The sequence below is a fragment of the Poecilia latipinna genome, unplaced genomic scaffold (genome assembly GCF_001443285.1).
Source record: "Poecilia latipinna isolate Pla-1442-1.1 unplaced genomic scaffold, P_latipinna-1.0 Scaffold1660, whole genome shotgun sequence".
NCBI classification, from domain to species: domain Eukaryota; kingdom Metazoa; phylum Chordata; class Actinopteri; order Cyprinodontiformes; family Poeciliidae; genus Poecilia; species Poecilia latipinna.
In genome coordinates this window covers 1,037-22,046 of record NW_015114276.1, presented here as the reverse complement: position 1 = coordinate 22,046, position 21,010 = coordinate 1,037, and the positions used below count along the sequence as shown (strand labels likewise).

Genomic DNA, 21,010 nt, shown 5'->3' with positions numbered 1-21,010 from the left:
ACTTGCTGAAATATCCTCACCACAGGGAGCATGTTAACAGTTTTTTTTTTCTTTTTTTTTTCCAGTTGAGAAAAATCTTTGTGGATTTAAAATAGTTTCAAAGTGATCCTGTGCTCTACACAGATTAACAAGAAAAGCCTCTCGAAGGTGACTGCTGGAGATTTGTGTTCCTGGGATTGTGTTGATATAAAACCAAGAGCTGCAGACCGAGAAGCAGCCAAAACATTTGCTTTCTCTGACAGAGCATTGCATTTCTAAAGACCATTGTATTTGATTGCAACACCAGGTTGCCACTTATCCTCTTAATTGTAATAAAAGCATAATAGGGGTACTTCATTTCACATTCTGTTGGATTTTTTAAAGTCTTACAATAAGTTGCAATTAGCTAATTTCTTTATCTAATTTCAGACTTGATGGTGACTTGATTTTTTTTATTATATTTTGTTCTGTTATACAAACTGTTCAAGTGAAATTGATGCAGCATCATAATACATTTCAAGTTCATACGCTGACTAGGCTCGCTAAAGCATCTTTTATTTGGCTTTGTTTGAGCCATTCAGATTTGGATTTGCGTATGTGGCGAGTGGCGTGGATCAAAGTCCTTCTGCATATCCTGAGTGCACTTAAACAGAGGGTCACAAACTGATGGTGAGACATACCCTTGAGTATTTGTTAATGGAGAGTAGCTACAGCACGTTGTGCTCATCTTGTATCAGCAGAGCAACCCCAGGCCATCCCACTACTACTGAGTGATTGTACACGTGATGTTCTTTTTCTGAAATACTGTTAGTTTTATGACAGAAATAATAGGTCACACACCTTCAAATATTTCTCATGAGAACACAGAATATCTCCACGAAAGCCTTGATAATTATGAAGATTTTTTTTTTTTCTTTTTATTCTTTCAAATGACAAGCTACTTTTGGTCAGCAGTGGTTTTGGTCAGTCTCTTTCTTACTGCTAAATTATGAACACTGACGCTGAACACTGAGGTAAGTGAGGAGAAAGCATTGTAAAGTAAAGGTTTACTGGTAAAATCAGCCCTCTAGTAAATAATTTGAGGATAAATTGGTTTCTTTAATTTGTGCCTGTCGTTCACCCCAGGGCGTTTGTTGGGAGTGAGTGTTTTGTTGTTTTGGCTGCATACAAGGTTGTGTGTGGCAACAGATGATTAAAGGCATTTCCCACTGCTCTGTAAATAAAGGATCGGTTGGAGTTTTAGTTAAATAGAATCGACATGTCTAGGATGGAGTGATTGTTGATATGAAGATTTGAAAGTAATTAAATACGTTTTCTAGATTATTGTGCAACAAGTTTAGAAATATGCGGGCTGTGGAAAAACAAGCAAATTATCTGAGACAAGAGACGTATGCGGTGATCTGATATTATTCTGGGATTTCTGTGACTCTACCAGACTTATCCCTGTCCTTTGTCGGCATGTCCTTAAAATTTTTCAGGGACAACATCATCAACTCAAACCAAGAAATTAAAGGAAATGTTAATTTTGACTTAATAAAATAGGAGTAGAACATTTTCATAAAACTGGTGTTGAAATGAAAACTTCTCAGTTTCTGACAAAAATACATACACTGGTGGTAATTGGTTTCTTTTAGTCTATTCTTGGTGTCAGACAAGCTCTATTTAAGTGATTTCTTAATTCTACAAGTCTGAGAGTAATCATGACTAGGTGTCCTTAGTGAAATGGTACATATACACTGCCATTCACACAGTTCATGTTTAACAAATCAGACAAATATGTACAGCTGAAAAATACAAACTATTTCCACACATTGGTTCCTATTTATCATAAAAAACTGATCTATTACCCTCACAGTCCAAATCGCATTTCCTCTGAACTCCCTGTGGTGAAATAAGAGACAAATTAAAGAAGCCAATCTACCAGATAACTGCTAAAGCAACTGATTTCAAACAGGTTTGAATGGGGTGTTTTGTTGCTTAATGACACTGACCCCCTCCCATAATGCATTATATTTGTGTTACTGAGAGCAATAATGTCAAGGTTAACTGCATTCCTTAACGAAGCCAGTCTTTTACGTACTCGGTGAATACTCAATGGAGCTGACCTTTTATTTGCTAAACTATTCAAACAAGATGACCAAAAGCAAAGGCTTAACAGCCTATTTCAATAGCTGAATGGGAATGACAAACAAGGGAACTGTGCAGAAATTGGTATAAGAAGGGATTTTTACTTGCAGTCTGTGAAGTTTTATGGGGACATTTCCAAAAAAAACAAAACAAAAAAAACAACAAAAAAAAAAACACGTGGGATTCATTATTAAACACTCAGGAAGATTATTCATAAGAAAAATACATTTTACAGTAGGGGATATTCAATTAACTCAATCAAAATTTTGCTCGGAAAAAGCTTCTTTTCTCTAAAAATGACATAGGAAGACCACTTATGTCATCATCTGCTAAAGGCTAGATGTATTTTATTTTATTCTAATACCTTATTTGGTTTGGATGCATAAACCCTTCAACTTTAAGGAGTTGTACCCTCCTTTTACTATGGCTATTGCATCACTATCCAGATATTGTAACTTCTAGTTCAGAAAGACCAAACAGTGAAAGATATTTCTTGTAAAAAGAAGAAAAAGAAAAAAGACTTTGAAACATCAAGTGACAAATTGACTGAAAACTAGGAGAACTGGGAGTGGCTCAGCTTACCTAGCATTGCCCTCTCAGCAACTCCTCTGTGATGAACAGGAGACCTAATTAGTTTATTGACTAAATATTTTGTCCCTGTCGTTGCTTGTCTCACACCGTATAAATAATTTACAAAATGTGCCATTTGTGGATGTTAGTAGTAATTTAGTAATGACTTCTTTCTCTCATACTGTTGACATCAGTTTGCTGTTTTTTCCTCTCTGCCTTTGTGTTAGCTGATAAGGAACATTGATTTAAAACCCCTTAACTGACACCGGCGTCATGTGTTAATGTGAGTATTTAATTGTTATTTCTCGATTTTAATCTAAATCACTTTAAAATGCATTTTGTATGAATGTTGCTATGCAAATAAACTGACTAGTAATTTAATAAAACATTGTCTCCCTTCAGTCAGTCCACAGCAACAGGTGGAGTGGGGCATGGCAAGGTGGCAGTGAAGAGTTGTATAGTATTGAGTGGCATAAATAACATGGCATAAAATAACTAAGCAATGAAAAAAATAACAATTTAGCTGTTTTTAAAAAGAGTAACTCTTTAAATGGTAAAATCATAAAAAATCTTATTGACCTTGGTAGTCTCAGAGTTTTAAAAATATTTTTAGTGTTAACAGGGTGCGTTATATGTATAATAGTAGCCTACTTTCATGACTATGTAGTTACAAGTTGCCATAGCAACTCAAACAACTGAGGAAAAAAAAAAAAAAAAAAAAAAAAGGTCCGTCCCGGAAATCTGTTCGACGTTCATTCCGCTGCCGTAAAGGCTTGTGGTGAAACAACAGTGAAAAGTTCCGCAGGTGTTGTAAATCAGCTGAGCTTTAGCGGAACAAGACACACGGTGAAAGTTTTACATTTCTAAGTATTAGGTCTTTTTAAAGTGGCAACAAATGTGAGGAGCTAGTGCTGATAATGCACTAAAGTCAAGAAAGGAACAGAACTGTACCGGCGTCAACAAGAAGCTCTTGACAGCGGGTGCACGAGGAGGAAACTTCGCTGTTGAGCAGAACAGCCTGTCCTGATGTGCTAATAATGATGGACGCCGTTCTGAAATTCGCAAACCAAAGCCAAGGGAGAGACCGTGTATTCAGGTGCGCTTTTCATTTATGAAGTTGGCAAGGCGTATTTCTGAAAGACATAATAATAAATCTGCCAAATTGCTGATATTGCTTAAGTAATAAATTTGATAACTTTCCCTGTGTTTTGGCTTTCAGAGCTACCCAGTATGCCTGTGCACTGTCAATATATTTACTACGAAACAAGCCTGATAGAAAAGACCTGGTGGCCAGACTTAAAAGTTTGGAAAATAATATGAGTGCTGGACGAAAACGTGAGTATAATTGTGAAAAAGCGATAAAACATTTGATTGATTAAAAATATTTTAATGTATTTAATTATCATTAGGCAACTTTCAACTTTTATTAATTAATTTAATTTATGAAAACAAATTTTCCTTGTTTATAGTGCCCCTTTTTAATGTGTCACTCATGTCTTTATGACAAACAGTATTTATTGTTCTGCTCAAAGTTTTACTGATTTGGAAATGTTAAACTTAAGACATTTTCATAATCATGAGTTAATGAGCATTGTGAAAAATCAAACATTCTTCCTTTGTGCTTTTTGGGATTTTAAGTACTTAATATGAGCTGTTTGACTTTAGGGATTTTAAAACCTGGTAAAATACTTATAAAAAATGCAAGCCGTGAACTGAGATTTTTAAGGCTTTAATATATAATGTCCCAGTTCCCTCATTAATGTGTGAAAAAGACAAGAGACAGGTTTTACTTGGGAATGCCTGGAAGCGAGGTCAGGCGTTAAAGATATAGCATTTCCCGTTTCTGTTCTTGTGGAGCCTTACTAAGCCCAAAGCTGGTGCTCAGAGGGGTACACTATTGATGTGCCGCTTAATTATCTCCTCTGCATCTTAGCTGCCACCACAACTTTCTGCTGCTTTGGGAGCTTGACTTACTAACTCAGAGACACTATTTTCTCATAATTTCTTAGCAAAACATTTTGGTGGAACATTCATTTGGAACAAGGTCCCCAAGAGGTTCTGAAAGCAGGAAAGCTTTGCTTCAAAAGTGCTGTAAAGTAGAAATGAATGTCAACCTTGACCTTTGTACTACAGAGTTGCTAACATGCTAAACTTATGTAGTTTGTGTAGCTGTTTGGTAACCTGTTGGATACTTGTGGACTGCTTATAGCAGAATGTTCACTTCATGTTTCTCTTGAACTCATTCCTGCTTTCATTTCTGCCTCCTTTGTCAGTGCTCAGGCTAGGAAATGCAGCCAATTCCATTGTGGCTGCTAAACAAACCATGCAGCTCTCTGACCGCTTGCTGGGCCTGTGCCTCACAGTGGCCAACATCAACCGGGCACTCTACTTTATCTGTGATAATGCAGTGTGGGCCAAAAATGTGGGCCTCATCCGGAGCATCAACAAGGAACGCTGGAGCATAAATGCCTCTCGCTACTACCTCTTCTCATTAGTGATGAATCTGACCCGAGACCTGTATGTAATTCTCCAGTTGATGCAAAAGAAAGGGAGAGATAACCGCTTCAAAAGCAGAATGAACCAGCATCTCAGTGACTGTCCTGAAGTAGCGGAAGCTGTTATTCCTGAACTGGATGCCCTTATTTTCCTGCTTCTGGAGACTCTGAGATCAGAACCGACTGTTGCCTTGGACACTGTGAAAAACATCTGCGATCTCTTCATTCCTTTGGATAGGCTGGGCATTTACAAGTCAAGTGCAGGAGTTGTTGGATTTTGTGGGCTGATATCTTCCCTGATTGGCATTTTAACCCTCGCACGACCCACTTTGAGGATCAAACCCTGATAAGGAGGGTGGAGTTTGACCAAAGGTTAAAACGGATCAGTGATTTAATTTTAAATGACACAAGCTAGCATTAACAGGCAAGGTAATACATTTCAGTGATACTTGTGTTGAGTGGTTTTGTATCAGAATCTGAATTTACGGTAAGGCTTCCTAGCAATAATATAATTAGAGATGCATCAATCAAGCATTTCATGTCAGATTGCAATTTTTACTTTTTTTCTGAAGTCTAACCTTCCAATTGAGATGTTTTGTTCATTTCAAAGAAGGTGAATTCAGGAATTGCAGGATAATTCTTTAACATATCAAATCATGTCCCTAACCTATGTGTGATTTAATATCCTCGTAGGAAGTACAAAGTACCTTCTACTGGTTGATTGCTTACAGATTAAAATTTTGTGAATGCTCATTGGTGATGCATTTAATGACTAGTAAAAGAAGTTCAGGTTTGAGCGACAGTCAAGGGACAATTTTCTTTTTCTGACCGACTAACTGGTGGATCTCTAATTATAATTAACAGCAACCTCCTTCAGGAAATACTTTCTGAACAACCTAAGATCAAAGATTTGACGTTGTTGCACTCCTGTTTTCTACACTACCAGCAGTTTCACACCTGATAGACTCCCAAGTAATATGAAACAAAACTTGTTTATATTGCAGGGTTGTTCATCTGCCTTCAAAAATGTTTAATATTTTTATTTGTGGAATTGTTTGAAGATTACTGGTCATCTGGCCTTTTTACTATTTCATACTTTTGAAATATATTGGGTTTTATACATCACCTAACTATGCAAGATGTTTTGTCCAGACCAGGTAACAATTTGTACCCACATTGGTGACTTGTGATTAACAATTTGTACATAGTGAGAAAATAGGATTCTGTGAGAGTAACCAGCAGAATTTTACTCAGTTATTTGATTTGATCAGAGGTCATAAACTTTTTTCCTCAAAAATCAACCACCAGAGATCACTACCAGAGTTGCAGAAAATTTAGAATTATGCCAACTTTTTAAAAGATGCTTTAAAATTTAAGGAAAAGGGATGATGAGCTAATCCATCTTCATATTTGATCAGGAATGTTTACCTTCTGAGAGAAGTGAACTATTGTCCAAGTGTTGACTGGAATAGTTTGTTTACCGGTACGAAAGGGAAGGAGGAGATGAAATAAGGAGTGGGTACATAATGGGAGTACAAATTGGGTGTTAGTTATTGTTCAGGCCACTGCTTCTGCTGTGCTTATTGTTTTGTGATAAAATGCTGCTAATCTGATATGACTGAAGAGTTAGCGGCTTCTCTGCCAAACGAGGGAAAACACTTAGATTTGAATGTGCTACTGAAAGAATCTGCTGGAGTTCAACAATAAATACTGTTGATGAGGTTAACTCGAAGAAAAGTGATACAGGATTAAAAGGAAAAACTATGCATGGCCATTGTATCTGTTCAAGAAGAGTTTGTTCCATGCAACATGTTTCTTGTGTTTAATCCTTTCAGAAGTAGTTACACTGCCCTCTTTAGGACAAATGACAACTTGTACAATTGAAGAGCTTTTTATTTTCAGTTTCACTCAGACAACAATACATTTGTTTTTGTAAAAGATCATTCTCAAGAGATGTTATATTCATCCAGATATTGCAAAAATACAGTATATCCCATTGTCTCTTTCACAATGGTTTAGTTTGGCTGTGCAAAGAACGAATGAGCGATGCACAAAAATAGTCCCTCAAAAAATGTACAGACATTAAAAGCAATAAATAAATTTGTTCCAAGCAAACAAAATGCAATAATATATATCTGACAAAAGGTTTTGTTTCACATTTCCAATGGTGTGTTATTGTTTCCAGTACCAGCAATCTATTAAAACACACCTTAATGGAAAAATGTGGAAGCAGATGAAGATTAAATTAAACTGAAACTTAGACTGTTGCTTCAGAGCACATTTAAGCAGACCTGGCTTTGAGTTGATATCCAAATAGGTCTTCAATCCATAAGACCAAGTCTGTATTACTGGAAAACTGTGATCTAATTTATTAAATATGCCTGTTTGTGCATTTAAAGAGGCATCTTTTGAGATTATGTAAAAATAGAAGAAAGCACTTTTAAAAAGTGGCAACAGTGTCAAGCTAAAGATTTGTAATTACTGCTGGCAGTTTTTCTTTCCCCCATAGGACAATAACTGTATGATGAATTTGCCTGCTCTCTGAGTGAAAAGGCACCTTCAGTAGTTGGCTCCTACAACAGGTAAATAAGAAAAAGATACATGGGATTTTTTTTTTCCACAAATGGTACACATGTCCTGGTGATACTGTCACAGGTTTACAGTTTCCCCCCCCCCCCCGTGTAATTTTACTTTTACTATGTTAGAGGAAAGAAAATTGTTTTAAAATGTATTGCTTTCAGCAAACTATGGTTTGAAGAGTCTCATTGTTGCTCTAACCATGTTCAAATCTCAACCTTTAAGTAGAACACTGCAAAATCCCAATAAATTTTGGATATGCACTTAAGTTGTCCTTATACATTTTTTATATACCTGTTTTTTTTTAATGGTTTTTAGCATTGGAAGCTGGTTTACACTTTATGGGATTACAGTTGTTTTTCCTCCAGTTGTCAGTGCCAATACTTTTTTTTATTTTTTTTTTTATTTCATATGTGCTCAAACAGAATAACTATTTTTACTCAAATCCTTCAAGCGTATCAGAGTACCGCATTTAAAAATGTCTGTTTGACTGCAAAAAGAAAAAAACAAACAAAACATTTGGCCACTAAACTTTTGGCAATAGAGCTGCTGCACAAAGAAATCATCAGAAGCAAATTACATAGATTCCTGCAGGTATTCTGTGTTTTTGAATCTCTGACAGAACTGGATGGTAGTAGAAACTCCTGTACAGTTTGTGATTATCGCACAGACAAGAAGACAAATGATGGAGAAAAAAAAAAAAGACATAAGTACATGGCACAAAAAGAAATAAAACAGACAACTTCAACACAACAAATAACCAGTAACCAAAATTACAATTGGACTAAAAGCCATTCATGGAAATGATCTGAGAACACTGATATTTGCAGGATAAACCAGGAGCATTTCGGGACATGGGCAACTAGGAAAGTTGGAAATGTCTGACATACAGTGCATGTCAAGGCAAGTGTTAACTTCATTCATCCATTACAAGTCACTTTTAAGACAATAGGTGTGAGTACTGCTACTATGATGCAAATGCTTAGATAAAACTACAAATATTCCAGTTTCTACATCAGAACCAGGGCTTATTCAGGTGAAATTAAAAGCACAGGTTATGACCGATCAGATGCACAGAGGGTCTAAAATCTTTATGTGGATCCGTTTTGTGTTCTCACTAGTCCTTACAACCAACTTAAACCAAGCAATTTGGGCATAAAACAACCCACAGGACCAATCTCTTAGGAGTCCTTAAATTACACACTTTAGTCACATTTGTTTGAATAACACCTTAATGTAACGCTCATAGAAGCTAGTAATGCATTATTTTTAGCCAAACCTTCCATTAAACTTAAGTCAGGGCCTTAACAGCAGTAAAATTACACAATAAAACGATCATCCATCTACAGTGTGAACAGCATTATTTCTATGGAAGTAAAGCTATGGTCAGAGGACTTGAGAGATGAGTATGTTGATAGTCATTTCATATTAAAAGGCAGTTCATGGCACTGTAGGCTACATTTGTGAAACTGACTCTAAAAGTGCACAGTATGTGAGATCCAGCAAATATACAGTGGAACTATTATTGTGGAACCAATATGATTTTCATCAACATAGCTTTAATCTGCTTTTTGACATGAACCAAGAGCTACACCATATGTTTGTATCCACCCAAGTGACCCACACATACAAAGACATGAATTATGCAAGTCCCTGAATAAGTTACGTGAAATGGAATGACATTGAAAATATCACTTGAATTAAATTAAGTTCATAAATGCATGAAAAGCAGAGAAAAATACTGCTTTATCTGTGGAAATCATTTGGCATTTCTGAGAAATGAGACAGAACATTAGCAGGCTTAAAATTAATTTTGATTGTAGTTCATAGACACACGTTTCAACCTTTGACTCTCCATATATCCTACTTTAGTGATCAATATTAGGTCAGGTCTCAGTTCTGCAGGTTTTTGGATGAATGGCAAATTTTAATCAAGCTGAGATCTACAAATGGTTGTTTTGCCATTTTTAACCTAATTTAAAAAGCCTTACAGTGCACTTATAACTAGCACGATGCAGTTGCTGCCAGCGTGTTTCTTATTATTGTACTAAATTAATAATTCATAATCCTAAATATATTTTCTATCTTAAAATCCACTAACAATTTTTGTATTTAAATATAAACACTTCAGTGGAATTTATTTTATACCCCTAAGTTTGATTGTACCATCACTTAGTTACTTACAAATTGACACTTTAAAGTTTCAACCAGTTTAAAAATATAATTACAAATTATGTAATTAGGTAGGAAGGATCACATCTGTTGGCCTCTCCTTTTTACTTGTCGTGTTTTACAGCAGAACTGAAACCAGCTCTTCCAGCCATAAATAGAGCTGAAAAAACAGAGCTTTAAAAGGTAACATCTGATCACGAGTAGGCGGTCTCGGCCCACTTTTGACAGAGCACCTTACGCCCTCCATTACATTGACACTGTGGAGGAAAATAAAGTGTCTCAGCATCTCTGGGACCTGGCTGGGCAGTCTTTGGGTCCACCTGGAGTCTTTTGGTCCACTTTTGTTGCAACCCGGTGTGGGTAGTGTGCAGTCACTAGGAAACTAATCCCTGTGTCCGGTCATATTCGACGATCAGGCATTTGATATGCGACAGCTTTTTGTGGAGGTACTCGCACCGTTTCTTTTCTTCCCGGTATCCAGGGAACTTCTAAAAAAAAAAAAAAAAAAAAAACAGAAAGGGAATAGAGTCTGTGTTAAACTTTTATTGATGGATGTTTCCCATTAAATCCACAAAAAAAGTTCTGAATCATTGTAAAACTTTTTCTGTTTTTGTTAAATTTACCTATGCAAGTATGACAAACATGGCATTCATCAAAGTCAGGACATTGCAAAAGAAGTGATTAAGCTAATAAACCTTTGAAAAATATCTTACTTTCTTATATTTTCGATATTTTTGTAGTATTTGGTCCTCCATGAGCTGGAAAAATAATAAAGAGAGTGGTTACTGCGCTGTACATGCTATGCTTTCTCTTTGGTATTTTCCTAAAAGAAGCAGTTTCAGCAGGCTCTCAGTACAAAAAGTACCTTGTATTCCTGTGTACCCGGTGTGAGAGTGTTGATCTTTGAGCCCAACTGAATAAACATCTCCGTGATGGCCCCAATTCTGTCATGAAGAACTCTATATTCATCGTACTCAGCACAGAAGTCATCGTGGTACAGTTGCCGCTGCTCCAGTGTTGTTACAGTGCTGTATTTTCTGAAAAGCAAAAGGAAACATGTCTTAATCTCTGGAAACTGAGTATGTACTGAATCCGTCCACTAGATGGCTCTGCAAGAATTAGATCAGAGCATGGTGTGTTGAGCAGATGTATAAATGTAGGACATAAGATCTTTTGTTTTTGTGAGTTATTCTCAGAGAAGCTTTGTGACACCTTATTTATATAATCTTCCTCTGTTTATCTGAATGGGTTGAAGCAGAACCGTACTGTTAAGGGAAACTTTGTTTTTTCCTTCGAGCAGTAGGCTGAAATTCAAAACTACGCTGTGAAATGTTGAATTGGCAACTGGTGTAAAGAAAGTTGGCTACGTTTTACTCATTAAAAAAAGGTTAATATAAAAAAATGTTTAAAACCTTACATGAAATAGTCGGGCAGTTCTTCAGTTGAGGCTCGGTTAACAGGTGTTTTGTCTCGCTCGTGGTCTGTAGCTGTTTAAAAGACACATTCGGGAGAAAGATTAATTTCAGTATATAATCTGGCAACAAGTCTGTCATATCGAGAGAAATTATTTAATGGTGTCTCTGATAACCGATCCAAGCCAAGGTGAGCAGTTACGTCAACAGAGCAAAGCAGGAGGTAAATCTGCCTGCTGACAAGCTCGGCCATAGGTCACCCAGCTGTTACACAGTCAATCATCAACAGACAACAGAGTCACTGTTCTTACTGCTGTCTTAGATCAAATTCTATAAAATGCTCCTCTATTAATTCTACAAAAAAATCTTATAACTCAATCTTGGAAAGTTTATTATTTCTTTAAACGACCTTCTTGCACAACCTTGTCCTTATCTTAACAGCAAAACAGAACAAATTATGACCTGATAAAACTTTGGCATTCACCTTTAACATTTTCTTGGTTCTGCTTCATGTCTGGACTAGTCTCAATCCAGTCTGGCTTTAAGCGATCTCGCTCCTTGTCTTTGTGTTTCTTGGACCTTTTCTTTTTGTGCTGGCCATTGGCGAGCTGCTGTTTAGTGCATATAGAGGTGCCATTGTGTCGAGGCTTAGGACTGGGTAAAATGGGAGCCGGTTCCGTCTTCTCTAGTTTGGAAATAGCACACGGCATGCTGAGCTTGTGCGGCGAGTACAAACCGACTGGGTTTCCCTGAAGATGATTATTGGTTATGTCAAACTCTGTTTTTGTCGCCGCACAAGAGTTTCCGTGACTGGAGGAGTTACGAGCCCCATTGGTGCCACAGTCTGCATGAGAGGGCGACTGAAGGGGCAGACAGTGTTCCGACAGCTTTTGTTTTTTGGGGGTTTGGATGCTGGAAGCGTCCAAAACCAGTGACCGTTTCTAGAACGAAGGGGAAAGAAAACAAATTAAATATTACTAGAAAATTTCGAAGAGGGTTTTTACAGTATTGTGGATAAATTAGTCATTCTTCAGATAGCGCTGAATTCACCTTAGAGAATGAACATACCATTCAAAAATAGCAACAGTAAGCTTAGAAGAAATACCGAATACAGAAAAAAACTGAGAAAAGTTCATATCAAATAAGCAGAGGTAAATTCACTTTACACAATCGACTTTGATGTCTGTATGTCCAAGACAATCAATATCTGAGGCATATTGGTTGCTTAATTTTTAATCACATTCCCTAAGTGACCAATATTATTATTTTTATAGATTGTTTTGATATTCCAATTAGAAACACATTTATTAAGCAGGTTTTAGGACATGAATTCATACATTTCTGTAAAAATAATATGCAAATAAGTGAATATGACTAAATAAAAACAGGTTTAAAGCATTTGAATTACTTCTGGAGTTTTTTTGTTTGTCTTTTTAAAACTTTATCATTGTTGAGACACAAAAAATTTAAAGCAAAGCAGAGAGGAGATGAAAACTCTGTCACTTTTTATCTTTGGTCCTGCAATCGATGCAAAGTTTTATAGATTTAAAATATATACTTCTCTTTGTCTATAAAGACTAAAGACTAGTTGCCTATCCAGACATTTCCATAAAACAGAACATAACATCACTTATCTATTCACTTTTTGGTTCTGGGAAATAACTAACCATGTAATTTTATGTCCCATTGTATGATTCCAGTAAGAGCTATTTGAGTTAGTTTTGTTAATGCATTTTGTTTGTGCATTGGATTAAGAGGGCAATGGCTCATTTTTAGTCATAAGAAAATTAGGAAATAAAAACAAGACAAATCTTGCAACATGAATATTTACCACTGAGAGATTTTTGGCAGGACTGAGCCGTGAGGGAGAATCCCCAAGAGTTTTGTGCAACGAATGGATGGACTGGGGACTCCTCGATTGGTTGTTGTGCAGTGGCTGAAGTTTTCTGTGAAGACATTTAGAACACAGTACCTTTACTTAGACTAACTTTAAGGTAAATGGCCCATAAAGCAAAACACGAAGAACACAGAATTTGTGTGCAATGGGATGAGCAATTACAGCTAGGAAAAGATAGAGGTGGAAGTCTTTCCACAAAAGAAATAATTACAGAAGTTATGCAACTGTGTTTTTGTAAAATAACACACAGGAGCTGGCCACAGAGACTAAACACAGACTCGTATGAGAAACAATAGCTGCATATTTAACCTCTTTATGGCCAAAGCCTTTTTGTTTTTTTTTTCCCGGTAATCTGCTTCCTTCAGCTCCTTCCTTGAACAGATGCCATTACCAAAAGTCACTTACTGCAGTGAATTCTTGCCTTCTCATTAATAGTGACAGTAATAGTGGAGTTCCTAGCCACTAAGTAGCAATAACCAACAGTTCTTAGAATGCTTTGTACAAGTAGCCTATCAGATAAACTGACTACAGAGAAGATGCTTCAAGTTTATTCAAACCACAGCTTTTTTGTTTTTGGCAAAATATTTGAATGGATACAACTGCAAAGCTTTTACACTCAGCAGGAGTGCTGCAAGATTCTAGTGGGAGTTGTGCTTTTTCCAAAATGGCACTGGAGCACATGGCTTCCATGTTTTCTGGCAGGCACTTAAAGATCACTCCTTAACTGCTTAGCCTCGCAAGTCTTGCCACTTGGCAGCACAGTGCATGAAAAATTTTCCATTGCTTTGATGTCTCGATTAAAAGATTCTTCTGAGCAAAGGAGTTGTCATTTAGAAGCAGCATTAGAAAAGAAAAATATCAAAGCAGACTGACACCAATAGTGCTACACACAATAACTCAATAAGCGATGACCGTATTAGAATGTGTCTGCTTGATCTACACAAGAGGCTAAACAAGTTTCTTAGTGCATTAAAAGTAAAGTCATATTTGTTGTTGAACACTGTCTCACACTTTTATGCTAAGCTAAACAGTTTTCAATTTATGTGCAAAGAAAGTATAAAAAGTGAAAATATTTACAATTACACTGTATGTAACAATCATAAATAATAATAATAATAATAATAATAATTAATAATAATAAAAACATTTAAATATTGTCTTGTCTTTTGCAAAATTTTCATATTTGGCCTAAATGAATTCCCACCTGATGAGAAGCCTGTGGATAAGTTGCTTTTCCTCTTCCAGATATCCAGGCCAGTCTCTTTGGACAAGTTTGTAAAGCTCATCCTTCAGAGAGTAGCTGCTATCCTTAGGATTCAGCTTACCAACCTGGAAAACCAACATTCCCGTTATAGGACAGAAAGTAGTTTAACAGGAAACAAGTCTAGCTGTACTTGTAACCTCTGACACAGCACTGTTGCACTATTTTTATCACTAACTAACTAACTAACTAACTAACTAACTAACTAACTAACTAACTAACTAACTAACTAACTAACTAACTAACTAACTAACTAACTAACTAACCAACCCCTCTAACACAAACATACCCAAAGCAACCAACAGTCTCTGCGATGACTTGAATCCCAGCCTGTGCCATCCCAACCCTTCTCCTGTCAAAAACACTATCTTCTCATCCAAAGATAATTAAAGCACAGCGCTAATTACAGTTACCACTGCCTGCACAGTCTCCAATTGATGATTGCATTGGGACCCTCAAACAATGTGAACACAGGAAATATGCCTGACATAGACCTAATAGTATCAGATTATTTTTATTTGCACAATTGATGACCAGGCATGGGTGGATTTATACAATTCTTATATATAATGTTTAATTTTTCAGTGTTATACCAGACCCCAAAGGCATTTAAATTTGCTCATTGTCTAAGATACATTTTTTTTTTTTTAATTTCTAATTGCAATATATCAATCCACCAGTCTCCTACCTCCTCTAGTACAGAGGTCAGATCAGCCTTGTCCTTTGGGCTGGCCCTCTCCCTCTCTAGCCATAGTAGCATGTCAGGCTTCCTGTAGGGCTTTAGGGCCAGGAGATGAATGATGCGATCCCTTAAGGGCCGATGTGCCACCGGGCTGGGGAGCAGGGGCCTCTTGTTGCTGGGGGAGTGCTTATTACTGCTGTCGGAGCTGGAGACCAGGCCCTGTTTCCTTTGCACCTTCACACACTTACCTATTAATAAAGTAGATAAAGAGTTTTTAAAGAGATCAAGTTTATTAGAGGTAGTGGGTATTACTCCAATAATCTCAAGTTGTTTGATTCGGCTAAATACTGCGCTCAACTAAAGAGGAACATGCTCTCAACTCATCTGATAACAGGACTCAGGCAGTGAAAGTATCCTGAGAAAACAAGGCTCTTATCATTCCCGATCCTGTCCTGAGGGTAGATATACAAATCATGCCCTAATTTTCTAAGTCAAGCCCACACATGACAGGCAGACAATACGTTTTTGTCATTTTATCTCTTCTGTTTTAATGGAATCAACTTTATGGAGGTGTGACAGATAAGACTGAATTTACATGGCAGTCTGAAAAAGTAGTTTACATGCATTAATGCACAGAGCTCAATGCCGAGCTCATGCATGTTCTTTTTCTTTTTGTGTGTGTAGAGGCTGCACCAGTGTAATGATGAGATAGTAGAATGGGCTTCTCCTAAGTAAACAGGTAGGGTGGGGAAACTAAAGCAATTAGCTCAGAGAAGGTTTTCTTCATGTTACAGAACTAATTCAACTGGACCCAGGTCACTTCTTGTGGATGTCTGCCGACAGTAATCTCATTACAATCCTAAGCCATACATTGGTTTGAAGGTTATTAAAGGTCAAAGTCTAAAACTGTGTGTCAACAGAGAGAGCTTGGTTGATACTTGACTTTATTTACATATCCTGGTGGTGTTATTGTCTCAAACAATTGGAAATATACAGGGTCGTGCAAAAGCATTTGTGTTCCTGAAACTTACTTATTTTATTTTATTTTTTTTTACATTATAAAGATTTTCTTGCCTTCTAAGTCAGCTATTTAAATTTAAAAATTCATCCACTGCTTAATTTAAATTCAGTACAGCTGTTCTGTTCATAAAATCCCTATAAACAACATTATAGTTTTTGGTTACAATGCAAGAAATGCTCAAACACTCCAGGATGTATAAATACCTTTGCAAGGCGCTGCTCGAAGTTGAAGGTTTCTAAAAGACCGTATGGTTAACACTTACCTTAGACCAAGTAATGGAGCTATTCAGCTCTGACTAAAACATGCAGTGCAACATTTCAAACAAGCAGCAACTAGAGACATCCCTTCAGAAGTTTAAACTAGAACTGCTCGAGGGACATATTTGTGTCATAATTGTTTGTACTGCTTTGAAACTTTACCGTACTGTGGAAGTGTTTCTGAGAACTAGCCAAACAATAAGCTTAGCATCTGTTAGCCATGTGGTAATATTACTGGGGATAGCTTTCAATGTACTTTTTTTTTTTCTTTACTTATTTTAGCACCAGGTGCTTACAAAGTCTTCAATGTAGTTGCCAGGTCTTCATTTCCATGCATTAAAATCACACACTATTATCTAAATGGTCAACTTTTTTTTTCTTCTCTTCTTTACTGCAGTATATAATTGTGACTTGGTGTATAGGCATTTTTTTCTGAGAAGTGTAGCATTACTGTACCATAAAAAGACAGAACGTGACCACAAAACAACTGTGCACTCTTCCCTGCCATGTGGCTCAAACTGGGAGCCATAACCCATTTAAATGAATCTCCCGATGTGCAGAAGAAGACATGTTTGAGTAAAATGGGAAACCATATTCCTGCATGATGCTCAGTAGGAATTTTTGAAATTTGCCCCATCATTCATCAAGTAAATTCAGCAACTAGAAATAAATTTACACGTTGCATAATGCAACAGCTAGACACAATTTTTTTTCCAACACCTTTAAATGTTAAAAACAATTAACTTTCCAAGAGTGGAATTACCTTTATTATTGTGAGGCCTCTGTTATTTTAGCAAATTTTGTTTTTATCAACAAATCTGAGTTGGAAATTGGTAACATGCCAGAATAAATTGGACTGGCTAGATTTCAGACAAATATCTAGCCAGATTTTCCATGCACATTATTTATTTGCATAAATAATTGTAAATAAACCTCTTAGAGCAAATATGAGATATCTGTTGCTTAAAATGAATATTGTTGACAAGGGAAATTGGTGGCAAGGAATGACTTGGAAGCAGTAAAATGTTTCAAGTTATCTGTATTAACCAAAATATGCATTAAAAGGATACTTCTAAATACCTGGAGCCAGATCTTTAAATAGTATGACAAATAATCATCAGTGGATGATGACATTATAAATCTTCATAAAATTACATTCACATGAACTTACTACGATAGTCTTGAGATTTTTAGTCATCTTTAGACCATAAAAGTCAGTCATTAGAGAGATTCAGAATTTGTACTAAATGAAGACCTTAAGACGATTATCTTCTACTGGTGAGATATTACCTGCTTAGTACCTTTTAATATAGCCTCACTTCAAAATATAAACATTCTGAACTACCCCTTTAATGCTAGAACATGTAAGAGAACTTTGAAACTCTTAACTCCAAAACTTACTTGGTCCTGGCTTGATCTCAATCGCTGTGCGGCTCCAGATGTCCTTCTCCACCTGTGACATGCGCTCGCGTGTGGTCTGGTAAGAGTCGTCTGTGGCACAAACGGTGATCTTGTCTTGAATGCTCCCCTTACTCTCCAAGTGATCCCTGCCCTCCCTGTACATAAAAACAAAAAACAACAACAAAAAAAAACAACAAGTTGAGTCCTGCAGCTTAGCCAACATTACATTTGTCTAAAGCAGCAAAAGGAATGATGTGCTCATATATTTGGTAGTATTTTAGTTTTACAATTAAATCCAGTGACAGAATTCTTGGACTGCTTGAGTGCACACTAACTTCTTGCAAAACACAACAAGTTCTATGAACCACATGAAGCAAATTGACCTCTTCTGACCTCTAAAGCAAGGGGTTCTAATTTTTAGAGGCTAAAGACTCTGGTGCTGATGTAATCTCTGAAGAAGTCCATTGACTCTGTGAAGCCAGAAATGCTGCTTCTCTGTCGTCAATGGTCACACCTTTGAGGTCCGATGTGGCTTGACAGCCCTCAGGTTATTATTAAAGCCGAATTTGGCCCCGGCAGGCGTTTTGTCCATTATTGTGAGGTTGAAGAGAGAGGCCAGTGTTTGGTCAAGCCCCGCGGTTGCAGCCTGACACCACATTTACTTTAAATTCCATTTGTGGTCGACAGTGGAAAAAGTTCTGTGTGCTGCTCACCCTGAGATAAACTGGTGAATGCAGTCAAAGCTGGACTGAGGCTTGTCTTTGCTGTCACTGGAAAGGTAAAATGAGAAGACTCTGAATCCATCTGGAGATTCAGTGGTCGGTGCTGGGATCTTTATGTACTGCCAAAGATAAAAACAGAAGAAATATGAGTGTGAAACTGTTAGGAACATTTTTAAAAGCTAGAATATCTTTGCAGTCCCCTGCAAAACTATTGACTTTCCACGAACTTTGTAACGCTTCATTGCAAATGACGGCGTGATTTATTTTTTTTATTGTTTTATTTTTGTGTGTGATTTTATGTGACAGATGTACACAAAGCAACGTTTTATTGAGGAGTCAAAGGAAAACAAAATATAGCTTTAACATTTCTGTTTTGACCATCCTTTTATCTAATATAGCTTAAGTTTAGCATGGAAGAAAAGTTCATGTTTGAATAGAAATATTCAACATCTGGACTTTGACTAGGTCATTCGAATACATCTATGTGCTTTAATTTAAACCATTCCACTTTTATCTGGATTAGTTTTCCATCCATTTGTAAAATCATTTAAAAAACATTTATTTCCCTCTAACTTTATACATTTTCATTTTAGTAGCCTACCACATAAAATGCAGATATTGTTCAAAAACTTTTGTGTCGGAAATCTGACTCAGCGTAATGATATATGCATATTTTTTTCAATGTACTGCATATTAGACGAAAGATTAATCATTACACTAGCTGTGCAAACCGTAACACTGAGGTAATATTTAACCTTTAACAGTTTTCTGTGTTTGCTGACAGGATTGCATTTATCTGCTGTCATTGCTATTTTGAGCAGCGTGTTATGTAATAGGATTATTTTACTTCTCCTAGACACAGCCTGAACAAATTCAGTGTAATTTCAGAAATGCTGTAAAGACCAAAACAACAAAAAATCTTTTTTTTTTTTTTTTTTTTAAACTACTCAGGACAGTCCCTGGTTTGTTATGTCGCTCCATCCAATAAATGTAACCTAAATAATCTGCCAGGCTGGCCAGTCATTAGGGCTGTAAGGCGCCTCCCAGGTCAAAGAAGATGACCTGCAGCCAGTCATAAGGAGATCCAGTATGATAGCAACAACATAACATAGAACAAAAGTGACAACTCTTTTACGCAGGTTCTAGCTTCTCGTGTAAGAATCTGTCCACTGCTTCTTCTCAGCAAACAAGCCAATGGCGTAAAATCTACCTCCGTTAGAAACCTGTTACATAAAATGACCCAAAAACCCATTTCTACTAAAAGGATAGTTCAACATAGAAAGTCATTAACCTACAGGTAACATCCTTTAAAACCTTGTCGGGTAGTTACTTCCCTCTGCATTTCCCTGGAGCCGTATCTCAGTTTGTCAGTTTGAAAATGGGCAGTTTACAACTTCTGTCAATAAAATGTCCTAGATTGAGTTATGGCTTTTTTTTTTTAATCTTCCATTTATTTATGGAAAAACTTCAACCAAAGCCTGAATTTGTTTCATTGAAACTGCTTCTTTAGCCACACCCCATAAGTGATTGATTACCAGTCTTGTGGCTGACAGCACACTGCTCCCAGCAGATGTGACAGGCAGGACTTTAGCTGTCACAAATGCCCAGTCATGCAGCAAAGCCATAAGCATTTTTTTTTCTTTGCAACATGAAGCCAATGAACAGCATGTCTCCTCGACACCCCTCCTCCTTCTCTTCTAAAACCCAACGCATGCCATTCACCCTACCCCCATCCGCCTCTAGCTTCCCCTCATGCGCGCAAGTCCACCCAAGTCAATGCAGCACGCAAAGCGCCCCGCCAGGCCGAGGACACTTGAGACACAGTTGACCATTAATTTTGACCCATTTATGTCTGGCTGTTAACAGGATGCGGTTAAACACAATGCACTAACTAGGAACGATCGGCCAAAGCAAGCAAAAAATATGAGCAGGGAGTCGAGCCTTCCTGGATCTTTCATGTAAAGAGCCACAAATAAAGAGTTTCCTAATAACAGGTTAAACAGTGCATCTCTTCTTTTTTTTTTATTTGATAAATGCAAGATTTAATCTGAACAAAAGGTCTCTGATAAGATGAAATGTTTAGCATCGTAATAATGCCACCACGTCCCCTCTTTCAGTTGATGGCAGCAGTACGAGTTCCCCTGCAGCCATGCATTAGATCTGCCTGTCATCCTGATCCATGCCACCGTACACACTTCACATTCTAATTTTAATCAATGTCACTCGGGTCAGACTGTTCAGAGGTCACCCCCACTTTATTCACAGCTTCCTTCCCAAGCTTCATAACCATATGTCATTTAACCCATTAGTTCCCAGCAGTTCCCGACGCCCACAAGTAGAGCCGTTCCGGCTAATCACGGGATCACAAGCGCATCCCGAAAGTGCTATGAATCCACAGTGAGGCCAGTCAGAGAAGCCTCTGTTCCTATGAACCATA

The 21,010-nt window shown here is 37.1% G+C and overlaps 2 protein-coding genes across 2 annotated transcripts; one reads left to right on the top strand and one right to left on the bottom strand.

Moving 5' to 3' along the window:
• Nucleotides 1–3,388: 3,388 nt before the first annotated feature.
• Nucleotides 3,389–8,451, top strand: LOC106964349 (peroxisomal membrane protein 11A-like). The gene is made up of 3 exons (XM_015059828.1): nucleotides 3,389–3,772; nucleotides 3,896–4,011; nucleotides 4,950–8,451. The coding sequence occupies exons 1-3, from the start codon at nucleotides 3,714–3,716 to the stop codon at nucleotides 5,516–5,518; spliced, it is 744 nt and encodes a 247-aa protein (XP_014915314.1). The 5' UTR covers nucleotides 3,389–3,713; the 3' UTR covers nucleotides 5,519–8,451.
• A 1,438-nt stretch (nucleotides 8,452–9,889) lies between these two features.
• Nucleotides 9,890–18,758, bottom strand: LOC106964348 (RNA polymerase II elongation factor ELL2-like). The gene is made up of 10 exons (XM_015059826.1): nucleotides 18,565–18,758; nucleotides 17,852–18,006; nucleotides 15,179–15,420; nucleotides 14,434–14,558; nucleotides 13,164–13,278; nucleotides 11,817–12,273; nucleotides 11,338–11,407; nucleotides 10,786–10,957; nucleotides 10,634–10,678; nucleotides 9,890–10,408 (listed from the first exon to the last, which is right to left on the bottom strand). Exons 1-10 carry the CDS (start codon nucleotides 18,741–18,743, stop codon nucleotides 10,295–10,297), a joined length of 1,674 nt encoding a protein of 557 aa, XP_014915312.1. The 5' UTR covers nucleotides 18,744–18,758; the 3' UTR covers nucleotides 9,890–10,294.
• Between the last annotated feature and the right edge of the window lie 2,252 nt (nucleotides 18,759–21,010).

What these genes read in the sequence shown, in the direction of transcription:
- LOC106964349 (XM_015059828.1), top strand. Translation starts at nt 3,714, where the DNA reads ATGATGGACGCCGTTCTGAAATTCGCAAACCAAAGCCAAGGGAGAGAC. An exon ending in GGGAGAGACCGTGTATTCAG is followed by an intron (nt 3,773 to 3,895) that starts GTGCGCTTTTCA and finishes TTTGGCTTTCAG; the next exon opens with AGCTACCCAGTATGCCTGTG. An exon ending in TATGAGTGCTGGACGAAAAC is followed by an intron (nt 4,012 to 4,949) that starts GTGAGTATAATT and finishes CTCCTTTGTCAG; the next exon opens with TGCTCAGGCTAGGAAATGCA.
- LOC106964348 (XM_015059826.1), bottom strand. Translation starts at nt 18,743, where the DNA reads ATGTTCCTAACAGTTTCACACTCATATTTCTTCTGTTTTTATCTTTGG. An exon ending in ATCCACAGGCTTCTCATCAG is followed by an intron (nt 13,279 to 14,433) that starts GTGGGAATTCAT and finishes ATGTCTTCACAG; the next exon opens with AAAACTTCAGCCACTGCACA. An exon ending in GAACTGCCCGACTATTTCAT is followed by an intron (nt 10,958 to 11,337) that starts GTAAGGTTTTAA and finishes TTTGCTTTTCAG; the next exon opens with AAAATACAGCACTGTAACAA.